Source organism: Bos grunniens, chromosome 5 (assembly GCF_055505025.1).
Source record: "Bos grunniens cultivar Pamir isolate PY7600 chromosome 5, Bosgru_T2T1.0, whole genome shotgun sequence".
Lineage (NCBI taxonomy): Eukaryota > Metazoa > Chordata > Mammalia > Artiodactyla > Bovidae > Bos > Bos grunniens.
Window position 1 is genome coordinate 30,834,669 of NC_141169.1, and position 21,618 is coordinate 30,856,286.

Sequence of the window (21,618 nt, forward strand, 5' to 3'; positions counted from 1 at the left end):
TGCCAGGTGGACGCCCCGTCTGACTCCCTGCCTGGTCAGGAGACTGTCTCCTCTCCCAACAGACACCTTTCCACTTCTGACGTCCATCAAGACTTTCCCCACTCTAAATCAGCCTGCAGACCTGTTAGGCCTGGAATGAGTAGCTACATCATCTCTTAAAATTTTAACTTGTGACTGGTGGGCAGGTTGGGAGACTAAAATGGAGCTCACTGCCCTGCTCTGGTTACAAAGATTGGGGTTGGGTGGCAGGGGGAACTATTCCCTGAAGCCCCTCCTATTTCCTGCTCCACCGCAGCTGGAGCCTCAGCCAGCAGTCAGACTAACAGGAAGCTGTTGAGCAGAGGGCAAGCGAGCCAAAATGGAGCAACTGGAATGCAAATTTTGGCTTTTAATGGCATACATAAACACTATGAAGACAAGGATTTTTATTTTCACTGATTTCTAGCATCAAGAACAGAGCCTGGCCCAGTTGGGCAACCATGAATACTTGCATAATGAGTGGGTTGTGATGCCTTTTCCATTACATGCTGTGCTTAGTTGCGTCGGACTCTGGAACACCATGGACTGCAGTCTGCCAGGCTCCTGTCCGCGGGGATTCTCCAGGCAAGAATACTGGAGTGGGTTGCCATGCCCTGCTCCAGGGGCGCTTCCCAACCCAGGGATCGAATCCAGGTCTCCCGCATTGCAGGTGGATTCTTCACCATCTGAGCCTCAAACTTCAAAGCTTGGCTGTATTCCGGAATCAGATATACATGCTGCTGCCATGAGCTCCCTGCAATAAAGGCCTGGGTTGTGTATGGAACACAGAATATTCCCAACACCTGTGGCAAGCTGGGTCTACAAGAATGGGAGGCCTAAGTGGGGTTTCTTTGTTTCTATTGATACCTAGAGCAGAAACTTAATCCTGTCCCACTCCCAGCCCCAAGAACAAGAAATCAACAGCACCTCAAACTCAGCTGTAGCCTTGAATTCCACACACACACACCAGAAAAGGTTAAGGAATTTTATTTTTTACAAATTAAGACTATGTAGATTTCATATATTTCTGAATCAAAAACACCTTTGTCTTCACAGTATGAGTTAGAGAATGCAGCCTGAGCTGAAAACCAAGGAACTAGAAAAGAAAGTGATAACTACAGTGATTACTGTATTAAAAACCTGTTAGGCATTTTCTTTAAAAGTAGTTTTTTATATCTTGTCATTCTTGGCACTGTTTCTAAAAGAAAAACTCCTTTAATCCCAAGCAAAAAAGCACAAGAGGTGGAGTTCGGCTTCAGATGTAACTCAGATTCTCAGGCCTAGCAGAGAATCAACAAATTTATGGAGAGTTGCTAGTGGGGGGTTGATAGGAAGGAAATTCCTTCTGGTAAATGTCAAGTGACAGGCTGGGGACAGCAGCTCAATCACAGCAGCATCCTCTGCAGAAGCAAGCCATTCTTCCGGGTGGCATGCCACTCAAGGAACCACACGGCCTGCCAACACAACTGTCTCATAGGGTACGGTGATGTGGTACGCTGCGAACCAGCAGCCACTGGGTCAAACTGTATACTGGTTGTGAACAAGGAAAGCCAAAAATGGTGTCCTACGAGCAATGAGTTTTCAATGGCTCCAGCCCTCCTTAGGCTGAAGCTCTGTGAACAGCCAAAGCCACAACCATTCCCAAGGTTGCCTGCCCTTCCGGGCCAGCTGACTGTGGCAGCTCATGGGGAGCAGCTGGTGATCCCCATTAGTACTGCCCCCTACACCTGCAAACAGAAAGTTGCAGGAAATCAGGGGTATGGTCGCGCGGCCCCTGCCTAAAGGCAGCTACAGACTTCTAGAAATCAGTGAACAGACCAAAACCTAAAAGTGCATCTGTAAAACGGACATTTATCGACTGCCCCAAATCTCTGGCCTGATACTACTTATTAGTGCTCAGGTGGGATAAGACAAAAATGCACCTAAGGACTGTTCTGAATGCTGCCTCCTGAGTCATCACAGGCGGTTCCCCTGGTCTAAACAAAGATGCAGTTAGTGGAGATTTTGCTCTCTCCTGCCTCAAGAGGGTCCTTATCTGGGTTTGTATGGCAGGATTAGTTACAATCACCCTAGAGGCACAACCATGCCCCTTCCTTATCCTTCCTCTCCTGGGATCCTTATTCATAGTCACCTAATAGAGGCCACTCAGTAATTAAGATAGTGATCAAAAAAAAAAAACCACACTGGGACAGTTTGGGAATTTTCCATATCTTCCATACATAATCAGCCTTTCATAAATGCCTGACAAGAATTTCCCTTTGTACTGAAATCCTCCCATCCCCATGGAAGGAAAGCAGGCAGATTCCCTGAGGATCAGATAAGGGACTGGGAAGGGAACATACACAAATCCACATTCCTTTTGTGATAGCAAGGCAGAAAGGTGTGTTTGCCAGACCAGCGGAGACTTAAGCAGCTCAGAGGAAGCTCAGCATCCACCAGAAGAGGCTTTTTCCTTGTAGGGGCTGACAGCTCAGATACAATGAGCCCAAGTAACAATGGGACCAGAAGTCTTTCCAGTGGAAAACACACTTCCTAGTCCCACAGGAACTGTGCACAAACCAAACAACGCTGAGGAAGGAAGGGCCGAGGCGTCTTTACCAAACAGTCCAGGTCCTCTTGGTGAAGCTCGGCCGGAGAGCGGACTCTTGGAGCTTGCCTCTGCTGCAGACCCCGCTCCTTCTCACGGTGGGCTGGCTGCTTGAGGAGAGGAAGGGGCTAAGGGTGGGGGCTGACAGAAAACGAAAGCAGGGAAAAACCCCAGGAATATGAAGCCAAACTCCAAACTATATTCTGCTAATCAGTTTTTTGGATCAAAAAATTCAAAATAGAGAAAACCACAAAGTACAAAAGCTTTTCTGATGCTTTTCATTATCACAGAACACGCCACCTGTAATGTGTGCAAAGAGGAAATGAGGGGCGGAGGGAGAGGAAGTCAAATTGGGGAAGGCTGGATGGCTGCTTCACTTCTTCTTCTTCTTATCCTAGAAATGGAGGAAAATGACCCAATTAACTTCTGGTGTTGACAGTTAAGCTAAAACTCGAGTGAGCCAACAGCTGACTGCCTTTGATTAGGTACTGTAAGACGGAAGGAGAGAAGCTACTTTGGTGTAGGAGGAGCTAAAGCTTAACCGTCTTCCACTGGCAGTCCCCCAAATTGCCAGACTTGACAAGAAAAAAGTCTATGCTCTCGCTCCCGCTTCTAACCGGCGTGAAGCTAGGTGCGTTGCCTGACCACTCCTGGTACTCACAACCGTGACAGCTCAGATACCCACCACCAAAAGCTGCAGACTGGCAGTCTATCCTAAAAGAACTAAATGAGAGGCCAAGACCAACTTTCCATTAGGCCTGAGACGGAAACATAAATCCTGGGCGTAAGCCAACATGCAAAATAATCCAGTCCAGCCAAACTCTTCACTGCATGGGGGTGGAAGCCCAGTGTATAATTACATGAAAGAAAGGCAAGTTGTTTGGACCGAAACTGGGAGGCTGGCTTCGTGCTCAGCCCATTCGTGGCACAGCCGAGACAGGGGCCACAAATCCTATCCAGTCGCCAGCACCCACCACTGCTGCACTGTCCCTTGTTCCATTTTAAGTTCCGTGAAGAAAGGCTATGCTTTCAGCTGTTCCCCTACTACTGGAGTGGACAATGCTTGCTCCTCACTAACCCTACCTAGCATACCTCACTTGGGAAAAAAAAAATTAGACCAACAAATGGATACAACTGGCCTATTTCTGAAATAAAGATAAAAAAGCTGGCTGTCATTTCATCCAAATCCTCTAGGATCTCTTTTTGAGTCAAAGCTATCTTTACAGCCTTTAAATTCTTCATATATACTAATTGTTTCTTGCTGCCACTGAAGCTCTTTTCCTTCTGATACTAATCTTGGGGAGACATTTTCTAAAAAAAAACAGAATTGTCTTTACTTGTTCCTTTTTATCCAACAGCTAATGACTTCTAGTTTAACTCATATGCAGTGGCCTGCCTTACAAGTACCCTGGGCCCACACACAGTGTGAGCAAGCTCTCAGGTTTGAAGGACACACAGATGCTGAGCTCAGGAGCCCGTCTTTCCTCTTCGGGTGGTGCTAACCTTCTCATTCATAGCCAGGATCATCATGAGCTTTCTGAAGAGAGTTACGAAATCCAAGAAGAGGTCAACGCAGTGCCTGAAAGAGAACCACCAGGTTATAAACTGCACTTTCCATGTGTCTTTATCCACAAGCCCACAGAGGTACAGGGCATAAAAACCTCACCCCAACCCCAAGAGTCAACCTCACCAGCACCCTACCATCAACGAAGTACCCTATTGTCTCAGACCCTCTTTGACTCCATGAAGCCATGAAGCACAGAAAGAAGAAAATTTAGACTGTTACATTCCTCTCCCTCTCGTCTGCCTAGAGGTAACCACTATTCAAAGGATAAGATAATTAACTATCTATCAATAGTCCAACTTTTAAAAATCTGATGTCTTTCAGGAACTGAGAAAGACAATGCTTTCTAATGGATAGTTCCAGAACCCTGGATATTCCATCATGTATACCCCTGGTAGGCTGGCCACGTAAGTCAGCCAGTGCCACCTGGTCCACTCTTATTCCTACCAATGTGCAAAGAAAGGTGAGTCAGACAAAAGATCATCCCAGAGATTCAGGAAAGAGCCGCTGAAGAGTAGCCTCCTCCTCCATACTTATTAAAGACCATTTTCACACTCACCAGATATAATCTTTATCTCCATTTTCAGCCTTTTCAATAATGAGTTGAGTATCAAAAAGGACAAAGCCACACATGACCACCAGCCCCATATACAGGTTTGCCTGGCAAAAGAAGAATGAGATGTTACCATGTGGTAGACATTGTAGAGAAGAACAGTCATACCTCTCTCTGGTCCTTGGTCACTTCAAAGTACATCAAACACTAACCCTACAGACATAAACATTCACGAAAATTGAAGCCCACAATGAAGACCATATTACCTTCCCAAGCACAATTCTGCACTTATTTTTTTTTATGTCACTGAAAGAGCTTTGATCATTTTAACAAGAAGCCACTGCTGGACTGGTTTTAGAAAAATGACTTCTGAGCAAACCATCATCTCCACTGCAATGCCCAACCCCTGTTCAGTCTGTACTTTGACCTGGAGCAGAAGGCTCCACTCTGAAAGGGTGAGTGGGGAGGCTTCAAGAGCACTGCCCATGAAGATAAGAGTTTTGGAGGATTCCTAGCCTATCCTGGTTTTAGGAGATTAAACAAGGAAAAGAAACACAAGGTAAATGGGGACTGGAAAGTTATATGCAAATCTCACCTGGAAAAGCCAAACAGATCCGAAGAAAAGGTTCCCCAGGGAAGACAAGAGCATGAGGCTCATGGCCGACATCAAGATACCTAGAAGGGAAGACAAAAACCACCTTGAGAAAAGCTAACACAAAGTTCAGCAATCTCATTAAAGCCATTCTTTACTTTTTCCCCCAAAACAGAGGCTGTCATTCTCAACCCAACAGTTACAAGTTGGAGGGAGGGAAAGGGTCCCAGGGAGAATTTTGGCTAAAGCAGAGATCCTCTCCCTGTTTTCCAGCTCATACATACCTCCTAGAAAGAGGTAGCTACGGCGCCTGGCATAGAGTGCACTCAGGGTGAAGCAGGTGAAGATCATTGCTGTGCCCATGAAGGCAGTGGGAAGGATGCTGTTAAAGGAAAAGGCCGTTATATCAAGGGCTACAGGTATATAACCTTTGTTTAGAAGGTATCTTCATTAAGGTAGAAAGACCTAAGACACTACTAACATAGTTACCTGGGGTTGACGGCAATGCACAAGTCCAGAGCAGGGCCCAGGCCAACTCCTAGAAAACAAAAAGCCCCAGAACATAAAATAAACACCAATTCTTGAAGGATTAATCAATAGCATGGGCATGCCTACAGTCCTAGAAAACAAAACATGTGGACTAAGATAATTCAGTCTCCCTCCCTTCCATCCTCAACTGTTTTCCAGAGAACATATACTTGACTAAATTATTTATGGACAGAGCTGCAAAACCAAGTCCTTGGTTGAAAATCATGGATGACACAGAAGGAACAGAGATTAGGAGAAATGAAGCAGGGAGTTCAAACATTGTCAAGCTAAACTGTAAGGCTGAAAAATTCTGAAGAGCAATGATGTGAGACTGTAATGTGGGCCAGATCAGGAATCAGAATAGAAGAAAAGGATAAAGAGCAAAGTGGTGAAAAGTGGCCAACAACCTGTAGTCATGCAGACTGACTCCCTGTGTAGCAGAAAAGGCCAGACCAGTTCTGCAGGTGGACACTTGCCAACAGGAGGGAAACCTGTCCCAGCTCCAAACACTTCCTCTACTCTGGCCATGCCCTCTCCTTCTGCTCATCCCACCTCTTAACACTTTCAAAAACCAGCTTTTCCTGATCTAAAAATCTAATCTCTAAATCCCTTCCTTTCTACAATTTCTTCAACACTGTACAGATTAGACGCACTCAGAACAAGTTGTATTAACTCAAATGTTGCTCTGTGAATATTTTTATTAGGTAGGCTTGAACTGTTTTCCTTAATGATTATTCTAGAAGAGCTGTGCTTGTACTTCTTGAGCATCAGCAAAGTGCCCTGTAGGATGAATCTCGATGTATGGCTTTAATGAACTGTCTGCAAGATTCAGAACAGATGCTCCTACGAAAGTTGCCAGCGTTGAGTCCTTAATTCATTAAATCAGATTCTCAGGCCGCTGTTTAGTCCCATGTCCACTGTTAACAAGTCATGCTACCTAAGCTCTTAAACTTCATTCATTCAAGCACATGAATGCTTATTTTTGGGTACAAAAGTAGAAGTCATAGTCACAAGTCACAAACAGCTTACCCTCTGGATGGGGGAGCAAGATGCACTTATATGAAATAAGAAAGGAATACAAGGCACACTCAAATACAAGACAGGATAATACAGTGTGCCAATTGGGATGCATCAGAATATATACATATCTTGGGCCTTGGTTTAAAGAGATACTAAAATACAGTGTCGCTCCCTCAAAAATCAGAGCCATCCCAAACATACCTGTAAGGAAAGCAAATCCAGCCAGAAGTCCCAGTCTTTTTTGCTCAGTTTCATGGCTGTGAGGTGTTGCCATCAGCCAAATCATCAACCCCAAAGAGCCCAAGGCAGAGAGCAGGCCAGCCTGTCAGATCCAGAATCAATAATTAAATACTTGAAACTATCAAATTTATCTTACAGGAGACTTTATTGGATTACAATATTCACCTGAACTTCCTAATATTTGATCTTAACCTGGAGGCAGTGGAAAAGGCAGTGAAGGCAGAGGAGAAAAACCAAAAGCCTTGTGGAACAGGCTTAGAACCATGACAGATGCTGGAGGCAGTCCATCCACTAGAACTACCCAAGTCAAATTATGAGTCTTGCCCAAGAAACAGAAAAGATGAATCAAAATTGACAGGTGCTTAAAGAACATTTCAATCTGCAGAATTAAGTAGGATGACCTCTTTTTGATCCCTTTAAAACATACACACACAAATACACATAGAGAGAGAGAACTGAATGACCGTGTACTCATGTACCCCAAAACTCACGTTTAAATCCCAATCCCCAATGTAATGGTATTTGGAGGTGGAGTCTTCAGAAAGTGATTAGGTCACAAGTGTGGAGCTTTTTTGAAGGGAGATTAATGATCTTATAAAAGATTCCAGAGAGCTCCTTTGCCCCTTCTACTATGTGGGGACACAGAAGGTGGCCACTTACACAGGAAGCAAGCCCTCACCACACAACAAATCTGCCAGTGCTTTGATCATGGAATTCCCAAACTGTTGAGAGATGTTTCTTGTTTAAACCACCCAATTTATGGTATTCTGTTATAGCAGCGTGAATGAACTGAGACAGAGTAGGAACCAAAATGTTAAAGAGTTATTTTAGGGTGATGGGATTACAGGGTTTTATATTTCCTTCTTTAACGAATCTGTTTTCTAAATTCTCTATGGTGAACATGTATTAGTTTAAGAAAAAAAAATTTAAAGCAAATGGGAAAAGTAACAGGCAATAGAGACAGAAAAAAATAATTAAAGATGTATGCAGACACCGAAGTTCCTTCCTTCTTTTAAAGGTAGAGTCAATCCTCAGTGTTCACAGTAGTTATGTTCTGCACAGTCACTGTGAGCAATGAATCAGTGATACCCAACAAATGCTCCTGGAGGAAATGAAGGTGTAATTCTTTCGAGCGTCTTGTCAACATTTTTATCAACTGGCCTAAATAAAATACAAAACCTTACTGAATGTGTGTTTTCTGGTTAAAGACACTTGGGTATGCAGTACTGACTCTTTAACACAACTCGTGCTCAGCAGCACTGTAATTCATGCCTGAACAAAGTTTATCTAACACACGTATTTTCTCTAGAAGGCACATCACAGTATTGCATTGAGCAATACCAGACATTTGAGCGTTATGCTTGGGGCCATTTTAAACATCAAAATCACCAACAAAAATGATAAAAATGCAAAAAATGTGGCACTAAATAGACTATGAAAAGGACACTTGTTGACAGTATGAGAGTTTGAAAGAAGGCAGTATTGCTTTGCTCAATCTCAGCTAGAACATGGTGCAGCGGACAACTCAAATTTTTTGCCACTCTGTGTATGGCTGCAAAAGTCCACAAAAGCACCACAAAGGCTGATTTTAGAGTTACAAATGAATCTTGGCAAGTAGGTGAATTCACAAATATGGAATCCACAAATAATGAGGATGACTGTGTCTCACTTAAAAAAGCCAACACGACCAGAAACCAAAAGGGCCACTGTTGCCTAAAAGGTACAATGTTTTGGTCTAAACTCGAAGGATCAAAGCTCTATCTTTGAGTGTCCAAAGTAATTTTTCACACAGCTTCTGCCAGATGCCTGAGCACTGGGGTGTCTGAGCATGCCACTCCCCAGCTGTGGCAAATGCCAACATAATTACATCTCCATATTTACATTAAAAAGGACAACTCTAAAAGGGACCAGTCTTGGTTAGTGAGCCTCAAACTTTCTGGTTTTTCCTCAACTGTTCCTTTTATTGATGCTAGCCAAACTCAAACTCTCCCTCAACAAAGGAAAATGCGTTGTATCATAGAATAAAATGGACCAAGTCCTTAAAGGTCTCAACCCTGTCTCTCCTGGAAATTAAACATACAGTCAGTGTTTTGTATCCAAGTACTCCACAGTCATTCGGGCAAAAAGAGGAAGAAGGGAAGAACAGATAAAAAGGTTACTGTGCAAAGTCACCCCAGCATGCATGTCAAGTCTGTACTCAGTGCGCGGGGGCCTCGCACGTCAGCAGCTCAGCATTCAGTGTCAGGGTCAAGACATCCTGTTTTCAGTACCTAGACAGGGCATAACTGCCAGAAAAAGTAAATGGCTCTGCATGTCCTGATTCATGACTGGTTTTGGCTGGGCTTCCCTGATAGCTCAGTTAGTTAAGACCCCTGTTCGATTCCTGGGTTGGGAAGATCTACTGGAGAAGAGATAGGCTACCCACTCCAGTATTCTTGGGCTTCCCTTGTGGCTCAGCTGGTAAAGAATCCACCTGCAATACGGGAGACCTGGGTTCGATCCCTGGGTTGGAAAGATCCCCTGCAGAAGAGAAAGGTTACCCAGTCCAGTATTCTGGCCTGGAGAAAGTCCAAAGCGACAGACATGACTGAATGACTTTCACTTGGCTGGGTGCAGATCCCAAACTACTGAAAAAGACTACGGAGAGACACAGGCTTGTACCACCCTGCTGAGCTCGTTTCTTCCTAATGCAATTTATGCCACAGCGACTAGAGGAGAAAACTGTTCTTACCTGAATGAAATGGGTGACCACATGGATATAGGCCCCCGCAGCCGCCACAAACATACAGAGGGCAAAACTGGCATAAACCTTCTTCAGGTGCTGCTGTGTCGAGGGGGTTCTAGGAAAGAAGGTTAATAATGGCCATCACTCCAGGACCAATCTATTCTCTAAGCTAAGAATAATTTTCCTTCTTCTCAGGGAATATATGAAAGTTTTAATACAATAAAGAAAGAACAGAAAATCTTAAATTCTGAGGAAGGCCCCACAGCCCAGAATTAACAATCAGTACCCAAACTATAATAACTAACTAGCTTTCAGTGACCACACAGCAGCCCTTAAGAGTTTGGATGCTTTTATCAGAGCCTCTGGACTCTAGCGAAGTTAATATGTTAGTTCATACATGCAAAAGTTAATACAACAGGAAAAGGAAAAGAAAAAAGACATAAAAGGAAACGTAAAAGGAAGCACAGTCAAGGTCAAAGCACTTACATGTGGGAAAATTTAAAGAGTGCATCAAAGTTGATCTTCCGATCAAATATATTCATGATGCTAGTGTCTGTGGGACACAGCCTCCGCTCTGTGGAATCAAGGATATAAGAAAAGTTATCCGAAAGATACAGGGACACACAAAATAACAACTTTCTTTTGATTTTTTAAAAATTTATTTACTTTTTACTGAAGGATAATTGCTTTACAGAATTTTGTTGTTTTCTGTCAAACCTCAACATGAATCAGCCACAGGCATTTGTTATGAAAAACAGCAACATACGAGTTGGGAAACATGAAAGTTATCTGAAAATCCCACTGCCCTAACACAACCATTTTCATTTTTACATATTTCCTTCTAGAACACATTTGCAATCATATGCAACCAATTTAAAGGGGACAAACTCATCTTCTGCCCAAACTGTTTCATTACCAGCAATCGATTTCCATTTTTTCATTAGGTAACTTGCCCCTTTAAAAGACATTCTGTTTCTTGGAGAAACAAAGAAGGAAACTTTTTTTTGTTACAATCCCCAAACTAACTTCCTGAGGAATCCTGGGCCTTCCTTAAGAGTTCACAGGCACTGCTACCATTTGTTCCCTGAGGTTTCTCTCTCACAAATGAAAACAACTACAATGGCGGGCTTGCTTCCTGATTTCCTCTTTCCTTTCTCACCGGCATCCCTACTCACCTCAACAGCACCTTCAGTTTTGTTCTTAAGGATGGATACAGTGAGAAGCTCCAGAACCTACTAAAGCCATTCCCCTCACCTCTAAGTCACGGGACTCTGGCCCTCTTGATCGAGATGGTGCAATGATTGCAGGCTGTTGCACGGCCAACCACAGCCTTCCATAACCATGATGAATCCACCCTCTAGAGAATACATTTATAGGATGGCAGAATCCAGCATCTGGAAAGTGTCTTTGTTTAAAGCTTCCATTAAGTGCCCTAATGACATCCCTAGACAGAACTTGCAACAGCACTGAAGCAACCTGCAGAGCTAAGTTTCTCTTACAACAAAGCTAGAGTGCCTCTTGCTTCCAATTTCAGGAGTTAAAGGTGGGGATGGGGAGGGGGGGTTAAATCCTCAAATACCCTGGAGGTTGTTAGTCAGAAAGGGCCAACATTCTGTAACCAGACCCCACTGAGTGGAAATTGTGAGAGGGGAGAATGGCAGTTTGCTCTTTGGCATTTCCCAGGGGGTACTCTCTCTCTTAAAACTGCTGATGGAAAAACCAAAGTCATCAAAAGTTGTTAAGATAGGGAAGGAGGTGTCAAATAAGAATTTCTCCATGATTTAGTGTCTTGTGATTTAAAATCACTAAAAAATTAATTAATTAAATAAAACTAGTTTTCCACCATTACTATCAACTCTAAGTTTTTTTAAATCTATCAACTCTAAAATTTAAGTGAAATATGTAATTATCAAATTTTCTAGATGCAAAGGTAAACAGCAATTGTAGTAGCAATTTTATAGGGAAAATGCAATAAAGTAAACATTTAATAAATATGACAAGGTGTATATGACAACTTCAGAACTGTTAAAATCAGAGGGGAAAAAAGTTAGGACTTTGAATCAAGGAAACATATGACAGTTTCCTCTTGGTCTGTTCCAAATAGACACTAACATACAGACAAGTAATGAGTTAAAACTGTTCTTACAAGTTTTGCCAGACAGACAAAACGCACCAGTTTTCAATCTTAGCCTTAACTACCTGTGCTCAGAAGCGTAGAGAAGAGATACCTACATTCAGTGGTTCCTGTGTAAACTCAGCTGAACAAGATTAAATTGCATTCATAACTCAAAAATAGCAGCTCCCATACCAAAAGTATTTTCAGTCCAGGAACAGTCAGTTCTCAGCCCAGCTTGAAGTATTCAAAACCATTAACCAAGTAACTCAGTTAACATTCCAGAGGGCCCCCACAGTTAAGTGAAAATCTTTGTTTAAAAATTTGCTTTTAAAAAAGTACAAAGAATTCCCTGAAGTCTGGTGGGACTCCATGCTTTCACTGCCAAGGGCCCAGGTTCAGGCCCTGGTCAGGAAGCTAGGATCCTGCAGGCCGAGCAGCTCGATCAAAATAGATAAATAAAATGTAAAAGCACATTAAAATAATTTTTATGTTATGTGTATTTTACCAAAATAAAGGAGGAAAGTACTGCAAGTATCTAAAAAGGTACTCAATAAAGGATTTCCCCTAACATACATTGAAACCCATTACAGAATGGATACCAGCATTGGTTTGTCTCACTCTGGACCCCAACTCGTACACAGTTCTACACTCCGATCTGAAACAGTAAAGTGGACAGCGCCTCTGAGACTCATGGGAAATTTGCCTGCACTGCATTTGTAAATGAGAAGTAAATGTTCAAGTGTTAATCATAACTAAATTTCTTTAATTCAGAGACTCATTTTATGCCTTCATCCTTAGAAAAGCAGAATACCAAAACTTGTCAAAATTGGTCACGCATACATTGCTAAAGCTTTATTGTAAGTCACTACCTGTGGTTTCCCAGGCCAGCCTCTCTGCCAGAGGCATCCAAAAACATTGCATAGTTATACCAAGAAAGAAAAACTTAAGTGAACACATTGCTTTGAGTCGGTATTCATGAGGTCTGCTTTGGTTTGAGGAAGGAAGGGCAGCAGGGGCAGGCAGAGGGAGACAGGAGTCAGATAATCTGATCAAAGAACACCTATGTCTTCTCACATACTGTTAAATCTGTTTTATTCTAAGCATCTCCCTTAACCTGTTCTAAAACATAACAGCCAAGCCTTAAATTAAAAAAAAAAAAAAAAAATTCTCCTCAATCTTATTCTAACACATATTAAGTACAATGCAAATGAAACATGGCCAAGTGGCCAAAAGCTATGCAAAACAACCATGCATTTAGCATTCTAATAAAAAAAAAAAAAGAAAAGCTTGCTGACTTTTGGAGCCAGCACAGAAGCTGCCTCAGTGTATACAATTTAACAACATTAAACCAATTAAGTCAAAGAAACATTGGTCACACGTTGATTTAAACATTCAGTGTGTGAATTATATGGTTCTTTATTCCTGTTGTAGTAAACTCAACCAGATGAATCCTGTTCCCACACATCCAAAAGGATCTGATTGATACTTAAGAAAAATCTCATGTTAAAAAAAAAGTGGGGGGGGGGTGGAGCAGTAATTTTTGTTAGCAGTTCTTCCTACTAAATAGCTTGTAGACTCTGTACAACCATGTCCCTGGAACAGTGGTTAACATGGCCAGCTGCCTCTGAACCCTGGCTACTTCCTTAGCTGTATGATGCAGCAAGTTTCTGGCACTTAACCTCACTGTGCTTCAGTTTCCTCTTTTGTAAAATAGTAACACTTAATATTTCCTACTTCATAGGAATGAGGACTAAGCGAGAGAATACAAATCAAGTGCTCAGAGTAGTGCTTTTTTTCGTAAGACCAGCTCAGTATGTTAACCATTGTTGTTACCAGTGTAATTCATTACTCTCATGTCCTCAGTGCATGACTTCCCCCCCTTTTTTTTTTTAATTTGTTTAGAATCATTTAACAGATGTTCCAAACACACCCTTCACAGGGCTACAGGTGGTGGCTTTCCCTTTTTTTAAAGTCTAGTTTTAGAAGACATTTATCTTAGACCTAATTTATATACACTCTGTATTTTACTTAAAAAAATATATATTATCCAATAACTAACTATATCCTGAAGGCTTAACAGTTACACAATGAGAGAGTAAAATTAAATGGGAGGAGGGGAGAGTCTAGGAAAATTATAAACTGGAATTGAAAGGAACCTGGTTAAGCTAACTACCGATTAAAAGGTTTAAATGGCATGTCTCTCTGCTGGTACATTTACACTGTCTCTCCTGTCCCCCAGGACCACAAAGGTGTTTTGAGACAGTCTAATAACCACTAAGTGATCGTCTGATGTGGCAAAGAATTTGATGAAATAAATGGTTATTTATTAGCTTGATGTTTTCCTTGCTACCCTTAGGAGGCAGGTCAGTTTGGTTTCAGGAAATCCAAGAAATTCTGTCTCAGCTAGGGCTGAGCTCTGATTGTCCTAGATTTGGATTCCAGATGTCCCAGCCCATCCCTTAACTTGGACCAAAATTCCTGGATCAGGTAACACTGCATCTCTAGGAGGCTGCCTCAGAACCTAACAAGTAACTGGAGATGGAATGCCTATTGCCTTCAATAAATTATTTTTTTGCATCAAGCTGACACTACTAAATCTCCCTCACTAAAGCACAATTGTTTGACAGACACTGAATCGCCTTAAGAAGGTCTCAATGTCCTAAATGCATAATCATCCTCCAGTATAAACCAGCAATCCCTCCCCAATAAAACCGTATTTAGCCCAAGTGAGAGCAGGCATAGATTAGGACAAACGGCACACTCACTCAACCCTCATTCCTAAAGCTCTTTTTTCCCCAAGTGTTTTGGATTCCAGTTAATTGTGCAGGAACTGTTCTCACACATTTTGTTGTAATCACTTTAAGAACCTGCATGTGATTCATCTTGCTATCCCCCACACTTAAATCTCCAGAGTAAATCTAGATGCTACTATCTAATGAAGCGTTGCAACCACACATCAAGATTTCTCAGCTGGCTCAGAGAGGAACTTCCCTTAAAGGGTCATTCAAGTGGCCCTAAAAGCCAGTCTACAGTTTTTCTCTCCTTGGTTTGAATACTGTTTTTTGAAAACAAAAATGTGTATGTGTCATATAAAAGCTACTCCATACAATTTGGTTAGTAACTCTAGAGGAGAGCAAGGTGGAGTGAAAGACATTTCTACCAGTTTCTACACCCAAATCAAAGTAGCAAAGAAAAATTTAGCAAGATAACGCATCAAGAGAATATTCAGTGTTTTCCCAGAGGAGACTAATACCCTTGGGTAGTTTATGAAATAAAGTGAAACTCTTCAGGCCAGTAACGGTACCTCCTGTAACAATACCACTGACTGCATTTATATAGAACTTTACAACTTTCAAAGCGTTGTATTATGTACATTATCCCCTTTGATCATCATACACATGAAGAAAGGACAAAAATGATTAGTACCTCTCTAAAGATTAAAAAGACAGTTCAAAAAAGTAACATAATAGTACCATGAGCACTGGATTTGAAGTTACAAGTCCTGCCATCAGATCAGATCAGATCAGTCACTCAGTCGCGTCCGACTCTTTGCGACCCCATGAATCGCAGCACGCCAGGCCTCCCTGTCCATCACCAACTCCCGGAGTTCACGCCTGCCATAGTCTACCACATAACTTTGGGGAAATCACTTTACCTAAGGTCATCTAGGCTTCCTCATCTGTGAGAGAACGACGATTAACACCTTCCCTATTAAGCTCACTGAATGCCAATAAGAAAACCTCTGTGAAATTACTGTAAAGTATTAAACACTACAGTGGACATTGAACAGACAGTAGTGCTGACAAACGTCAGAAAGTTAACAGTGGAGCCAGGACCAGTTAGGTAAACTCTAGTGCTCTTTATATATTACACCCGACAGCAGAAAAGCCAAGTTTTCCTTAAAGCAGTTTCAGCTGCTGGTCGAGAGAAATTGTAAAACAACTATGACAACAAACACATCCCGATTCCTCTTATACTTTTCTCTGTATTTTTCAGCATTTCTACAGTAAATACGAACCATACACATATGTCAGGAAAAAACCTGGAAATGGCTGACCAAATATCTGGATTAATTTTACCTTTCCTATTCTTTAGGAGAGTGAGACTTCAGTGGATCAACAGGGGAGAAGGGAGAGAAGGAAAGAAAGAGGGTACTAAGCCAGGTTTCCACAACAAAATAATGGAAAAGGGAAACTACAGACTGCACTTCTCAAGGCTTCAACCATTCTGACTCCACTGGAGGAAAATGGCAGAAAATCTAAATGTCAACATACTCTTGAAGCAAGGACAGAAAAAAACATTAGACGAGGAAAAAGAAAACACTGAAGAGAATAAGTCAAGTAATTACACAAAGGTGTTTGCAGAAGCCATAAGAAATGTGGTTATGAAATTTTTATCTTTCCTGAACTTAATTCTTAAACTACACATTCAACCAAAATTCAAGATAAACTTGAAAAAAATAATTAACTAGAAAAGCCCATTTGCCGTTAACCTTTAACCTTGAAATTTCTGTCTATGTTTCAGGCATAGTCAGCTCTTCTGCATGATTACACATTCACAACTAAACTATTGCTGGAACAGAGTCTCAAGTTCAGAAAGGTTTTTGTTGTTGTTTGGTCAATGAAAGGCTGATGAAGCAGGCAACGCAACCTGGGCAGGCACCGGGCTGCAATTCCTCACTTAATAAATACACAAAAATACCACAGCTCCAGCAAGTAGGTCCAAGGGAAAAAACAAAAAACTGCCCGATGACGCCTTTCCTGAGCGAACTTTGAGAAAGACGCCCACAAGGCCCAGGCCCAGCAAAGCCAAAGCCACCTCACCTGTCCAAAGGTAACCAATCAGGTCAGAGCGGGGCTGCCCAGCGGGGCTGGCAAACCAGGCCTAGCCCTGGCCTCTCCTCACCTCCCGCCTCTGCTGTTGGCTTCCAAGTAACTAAGGTGCCTCCCATGTCACAAAAGAGTGTGGCATCACCCGCCCCGCCGTGACAGGGCAGCCTGTCGGACCAGGTACTCCCGAGTCCAAGCCCCAGCCCCTCACCCACAGGCAGCCTAGCCAGAGGCCTCCCAGCAGGCCAGCAATCGGTCGGGAGGGGTTGGGATGACCACAAGCCTGTAAGGTTTCGCTTTCATTCTCCTCCGAAAGAAGGGGTTGGGGGGGGGCGGGGAAACGCGCCCCGAATTCAAGGGATCGAGGCTAGGCCTAGGCAGTTTACACTTGGGCGGAGCAGAAGGAGGGACGCGGCCTGGGCGGGGCAGGAAGGCCAAGAAAGGGGCCTGCGATAACATTTATGCGCAGAATCCCCGCCTCGACGCCGCGCAAAGACCCAGCAACCTTGCCCGCCGCCTCTCCCCTGCTACGGTACAGTTGCGCATGCGCCATTGTAGTTCCTCGCTTCCCTCTCCGCCTAGCTTTCCGGAGTCCAGCGGCCGAGCAAGGCCCAGTTCCCCCAGGATGCAGTCCGTCCGAAAACGGTGACTACTTCCACTCTTTCTCAAGCAATAACTGCTAACCTTCTTTCCATTTCTCACTCCCAGCCTGCGCACTCCTAGCTTCAGACATACCTTCTAACCCGCCTCTCAGGAGCCCACACAGCTCTTCTAACACCGGATGTGCTTCTGACGCTCCCAGGGTCCGCTCCTGACTCTTTACCTTGCGTCCCCGCCCCTCGAGGGAAGCCCCGCCTCCGTATTCGGCCTAAGGCCAGTCCTCATTGGTCGTTGATTGCACTTCTGCCCTTCCATTGGTTGTACGTGCATAAACAACGACTACTTACTTCAGAGCTATTTGCTTAACTCCCTTGTCGATCAGAACTCTAGCCGCCAACCAGCGTCGTTGCAAAAGACCTCCACCTTCTTCCTGCATAGTAAGGAAGGGTCGCGGTCCAAAGCCGCCTCTAGTGGACAAAGGGAAGAGGGGCAGGCCCCACCCAAAACACAGGGCAACTAATGCAGCCTGCAAAACGCGTGAGGTAGCGCTGCAAAAGTGTCAGGATTCTGGTTTAAGGCTTGTCATGTAATGTTAAAGGGGGAAACAGATTCAGAAAACACGTAGAAAAACGCTGTCACAAGGGCCAATTTACCGTGAATCTAGTGAAGCTTAAACTTCAGAACACCTACGGAGGCTCAGTGAATTCTCCAGGAACGCGAGGAAGAATTAACAGCCCCAGTCCTGCATCGGACGCACGAGCCCACCCTGAAAGTCCCTCTCTGAGCCTTAATGGTGGATCTGGGGTCGTGGGCGGGGCCAGCGGGCTGCCAGGACCACCTCCCTGTCCACCTTGCTTCGGGGAGGTGGATATTATTAGTCCGATGGGTGGGAGGGGAACGAGGGTGGCTGTCTGGCCGAGCTGCCCTGACAGCCCTGAAGAAACTAAGCCATGGAAGATCAAAGGGCTCGAGCTCTCCGAGGACTCCTAAGCAATACTTGCACAAGAACTTACAGTAAGGAGTTATGAAACTGATTTTAAAAAGTTTCTACACTATCAGTTTTTTTCAGAACTATTTTTTTTGCTGATTTATTTTTCTAATATCTCTACAAAAATAATACAACATGGTTATACGAAGAGGCAAAAAGTATGCAGCCAAAAAAAGTAGAAAAAGAAAAAAAGCTTAAAGTGGTTTGCAAGCAGTTCAGTTCAGTTCAGTCGCTCAGTCGTGTCCGACTCTTTGCGACCCCATGAATTGCAGCATGCCAGGCCTCCCTGTCCATCACCAACTCCCGGAGTTCACTCAAACTCACGTCCATCGAGTCAGTGATGCCATCTAGCCATCTCATCCTCTGTCGTCCCCTTCTCCTCCTGCCCCCAATCCCTCCCAGTTAGTAATAATAATGTAATTTTTTTGATTGTGGTGATGTTTGTGGTTTTGTCATTATTTTAAAATCTGTAATGATTAATATTCTTATTCTAAATAAATATTGACTTTATTACATGATTTTGTATTCTTTTTATGAAATACAGCCCTACAATTGTAGATGTTTTGGGCTGTACAAAGCATAGATCCACCCCTGACCCTCATTTTACAAATAAGGAAACAAGCCCCTGGACAGAAAAGGTTCTAGCAAAACAAGGGAAGAAATTTAGATTAAGGATTTCATCAGTGAATATCAAATCAGAATGAAAGATTTAGGAAACTGCTTTCTAGAAGGATAGGTTATTTTTCCTTTTTTTTCTTTGGCAGCGTCTCCCTGATTCAGGGTGGAACCCAGGCCCTGGGCAGTGAAAGCATGGAATTCTAACTGCTGGACTGACAGGGAATTCCCTAGAAGGGTAAAATGGTTATCTTTTTTCATAAAGAATACAAATGGGCAGGGTATGATTCTTGGAACACAAACTCAGATATGCAATAACATTTTATTTTTTGTAGTGCAACCTAATGTTTACTCTGAACCTTATTCCATCAGAGTGGAAAAAATATGTATTATCAGTCTTCCTTGAGATTTCTGTCCCTATTCCACCCTAATTTCTGTCACATTTCTGGGGCTAAAGTGCTTGGGAACAGGGCCTATCTGGTTCCTGGTCTTCGATCTACACAGGTTGCTGCAGAAGTTTTTACATCTGTACTGGTGTCCTTTAAAGTATAGCAGTAGCTATTTCCTTCTATACTTAAGGCACAAGAAACCTTTTGTCAGGCTAATACTGAATTATCCACCTAGAACAAGAGGTTGCTAAGAATTTGGCCTGGATAGTATATACTGACATAGGTTACTCATTCATTGAAGACATAGATTATTCACTCCATTTCTGGCTCAGGGTCTTTCAAGAGGTTGCAATCAGATGTCAACAAAGGATGCAGTCATCCAAAGGACTGACTGAAGCTAGAGGAATTATTCCAAGGTATGGCTGACAATTTGGTGCTGACTGTTGGTAGCAGACCTTAGAAGCTTTCCAAATGCGTTCCTTCTTAGGGCTGTTTGAATGTCCTCAAGTTTGAGGCCTGGCTTTTTCCAGAAAGAGCAATCCCAGAAGCAGAGACAACTAGATGGAAGCCCTTTTTACAACTTATCCTCACAGTTGCATAACAATCACTTCCTTATAATAATACCCTTATTACCAGAGCCCTGTCCTGCGTCTCATGCCTCAGAGGGCCTCATGCTTTGGAGGGCCTTCCTAGAAATTTTCTAAGTCTTCCTCATGTGCCTGGGACCAATCTGGGCCAGTTATGGCATCAAGGTTCAGCCCAGATCGGGTCCTGCTGAGCTCTTGTTCAAATTTCTCCCCTTCATGGGATTCTCCAATTCCAGGATGCCCAAGGAACTCTGGAACTCATGTCTATAGCATTATCCCAAGGCCCTGTGATCAAGTCTCTACCCCAAGAGGGCAGCCTGATCACTCTTGCTGGCCAGGATAGTATTTCTTTTGTGGAATTCATGAGATTGGATCTCCAGGATCATGCTGATAGGCCTACTTGGGGGTCAGACAGAAGATGAACTGAGGCCTCTGGGCTGCCAAGAGTCTTCTACTAAGCCTTGGGCTCGAATTGTGTGTATGGGTCCCTGTATTGATCCTTTCCTGTCTGTGTTCTGACTGTGGGGCTGTGTGTGGTCCATAGCACCAGAGGAAACAGAGTGACCGCAGGCATTTCTTCTTCTGTACATCACCACACACAAGCCACCCCCACCACCCCACCCCCCACCCATCCTACCACTGACATCCAGGGCATTCACTGCATCTCCTTCAAAGACTGTGGAATGTATGTCAAGCAGTCCTCTGGGAGTAGCCCCACCTTTCTCCTCCAAGATCACTTCTGAGTGCTTTTAAAACTATTGGTCCACAGTGTCAAAAGGCCTTCCCAACTAATGTCCTCTTCTGTTTCTGAATGCTGTGATGATGCCGTGTTCCCACCCACATCAGTCTTAAGTCGTGCCAAATGAGTGCACATATGACATTATGCCTCTTGTTCTATCCTTGATATGTGGAGGGTAGGGATGTGGTTAACACTGAAAGAGATCACAGTCTGAGAATGCTAGGATTATGGTTTAAAGAGTATAAGAGAAGACATGCTGAGAAGGGATGTTTATCCATTCATCCATTGACATTTGGGTTGTTTACACTTTTTGGCTATTATCAATAATGCTGCTGTGAATAGTCATGTACAAGCTTTTGTGTGAAGATATGTTTTGATTTCTCTTGGGCCTATTCCTAGGTGTGGAATTGCTGAATCTGGAGCCATAATTGGGGTAGTTTTTCTAAAATGGCCTTGAATGCTTGACACTTATCGACAGAGTAAGTCTATTCCCTCTCCCTTGGATCTGAACGAGCTCATGACTACTTCCCATAATAGACTATAGAAGTATTGCTGTGTGACTGCTAGTGCTAGGTCATAAGATACCATGCAGCTTTTGCCTGTTTCTCTTGGAGCACTGTTTCTTGGAATACTCTCTGAAGACTCTCTTAGAACCCAACTACTAGCCTGTGAGTCTAAGCTACTTGAAGAGGCCTTGTATAGGTTCTCCCATCAATAGTCACAATGGAACCAACTTTTGAGTCATCCTAGCCCAGATGTTACACATGTGAGCAATGAAGTCTTTGGATGATCCCAGCCTCCAGATGATTCTAGCAATTCATCTTCCCAGCTGATATCCTGCTGTGTCCTCTCCAAATTCCTATCTCATAGATTCCATAGGCTTAATAAAGTGGTTGTTGGTTTTTGTCATGGGGTGGCATGGACAAGT

General features: G+C 43.3%; 1 protein-coding gene across 2 annotated transcripts; it reads right to left on the bottom strand.

The window, feature by feature from the left end:
* Nucleotides 1–989: 989 nt before the first annotated feature.
* Nucleotides 990–17,563, bottom strand: TMBIM6 (transmembrane BAX inhibitor motif containing 6). Of its 2 annotated transcripts, none has more exons than XM_086399562.1 (10): nt 17,508–17,563; nt 10,314–10,401; nt 9,834–9,942; nt 7,064–7,184; nt 5,804–5,852; nt 5,599–5,696; nt 5,318–5,397; nt 4,729–4,829; nt 4,109–4,184; nt 990–2,999 (listed from the first exon to the last, which is right to left on the bottom strand). In XM_086399562.1, the coding sequence occupies exons 2-10, from the start codon at nt 10,367–10,369 to the stop codon at nt 2,979–2,981; spliced, it is 711 nt and encodes a 236-aa protein (XP_086255688.1). In that variant the 5' UTR covers nt 10,370–10,401; nt 17,508–17,563; the 3' UTR covers nt 990–2,978. The 2 variants fall into 2 exon arrangements, with proteins under 2 accessions (XP_086255688.1, XP_086255689.1); XM_086399563.1 differs by lacking the exon at nt 17,508–17,563 and adding an exon at nt 16,767–16,846 and having other exon boundaries at nt 10,314–10,399.
* Nucleotides 17,564–21,618: the final 4,055 nt, after the last annotated feature.

Coding starts and splice junctions, on each gene's coding strand:
- TMBIM6 (XM_086399562.1), bottom strand. CDS start 10,369: ATGAATATATTTGATCGGAAGATCAACTTTGATGCACTCTTTAAATTT. Junction 7,185..9,833: donor TGGTCACCCATTTCATTCAG/GTAAGAACAGTT, acceptor TGGATCTGACAG/GCTGGCCTGCTCTCTGCCTT. Junction 4,830..5,317: donor GATCTGTTTGGCTTTTCCAG/GTGAGATTTGCA, acceptor TTCTTTTGCCAG/GCAAACCTGTATATGGGGCT.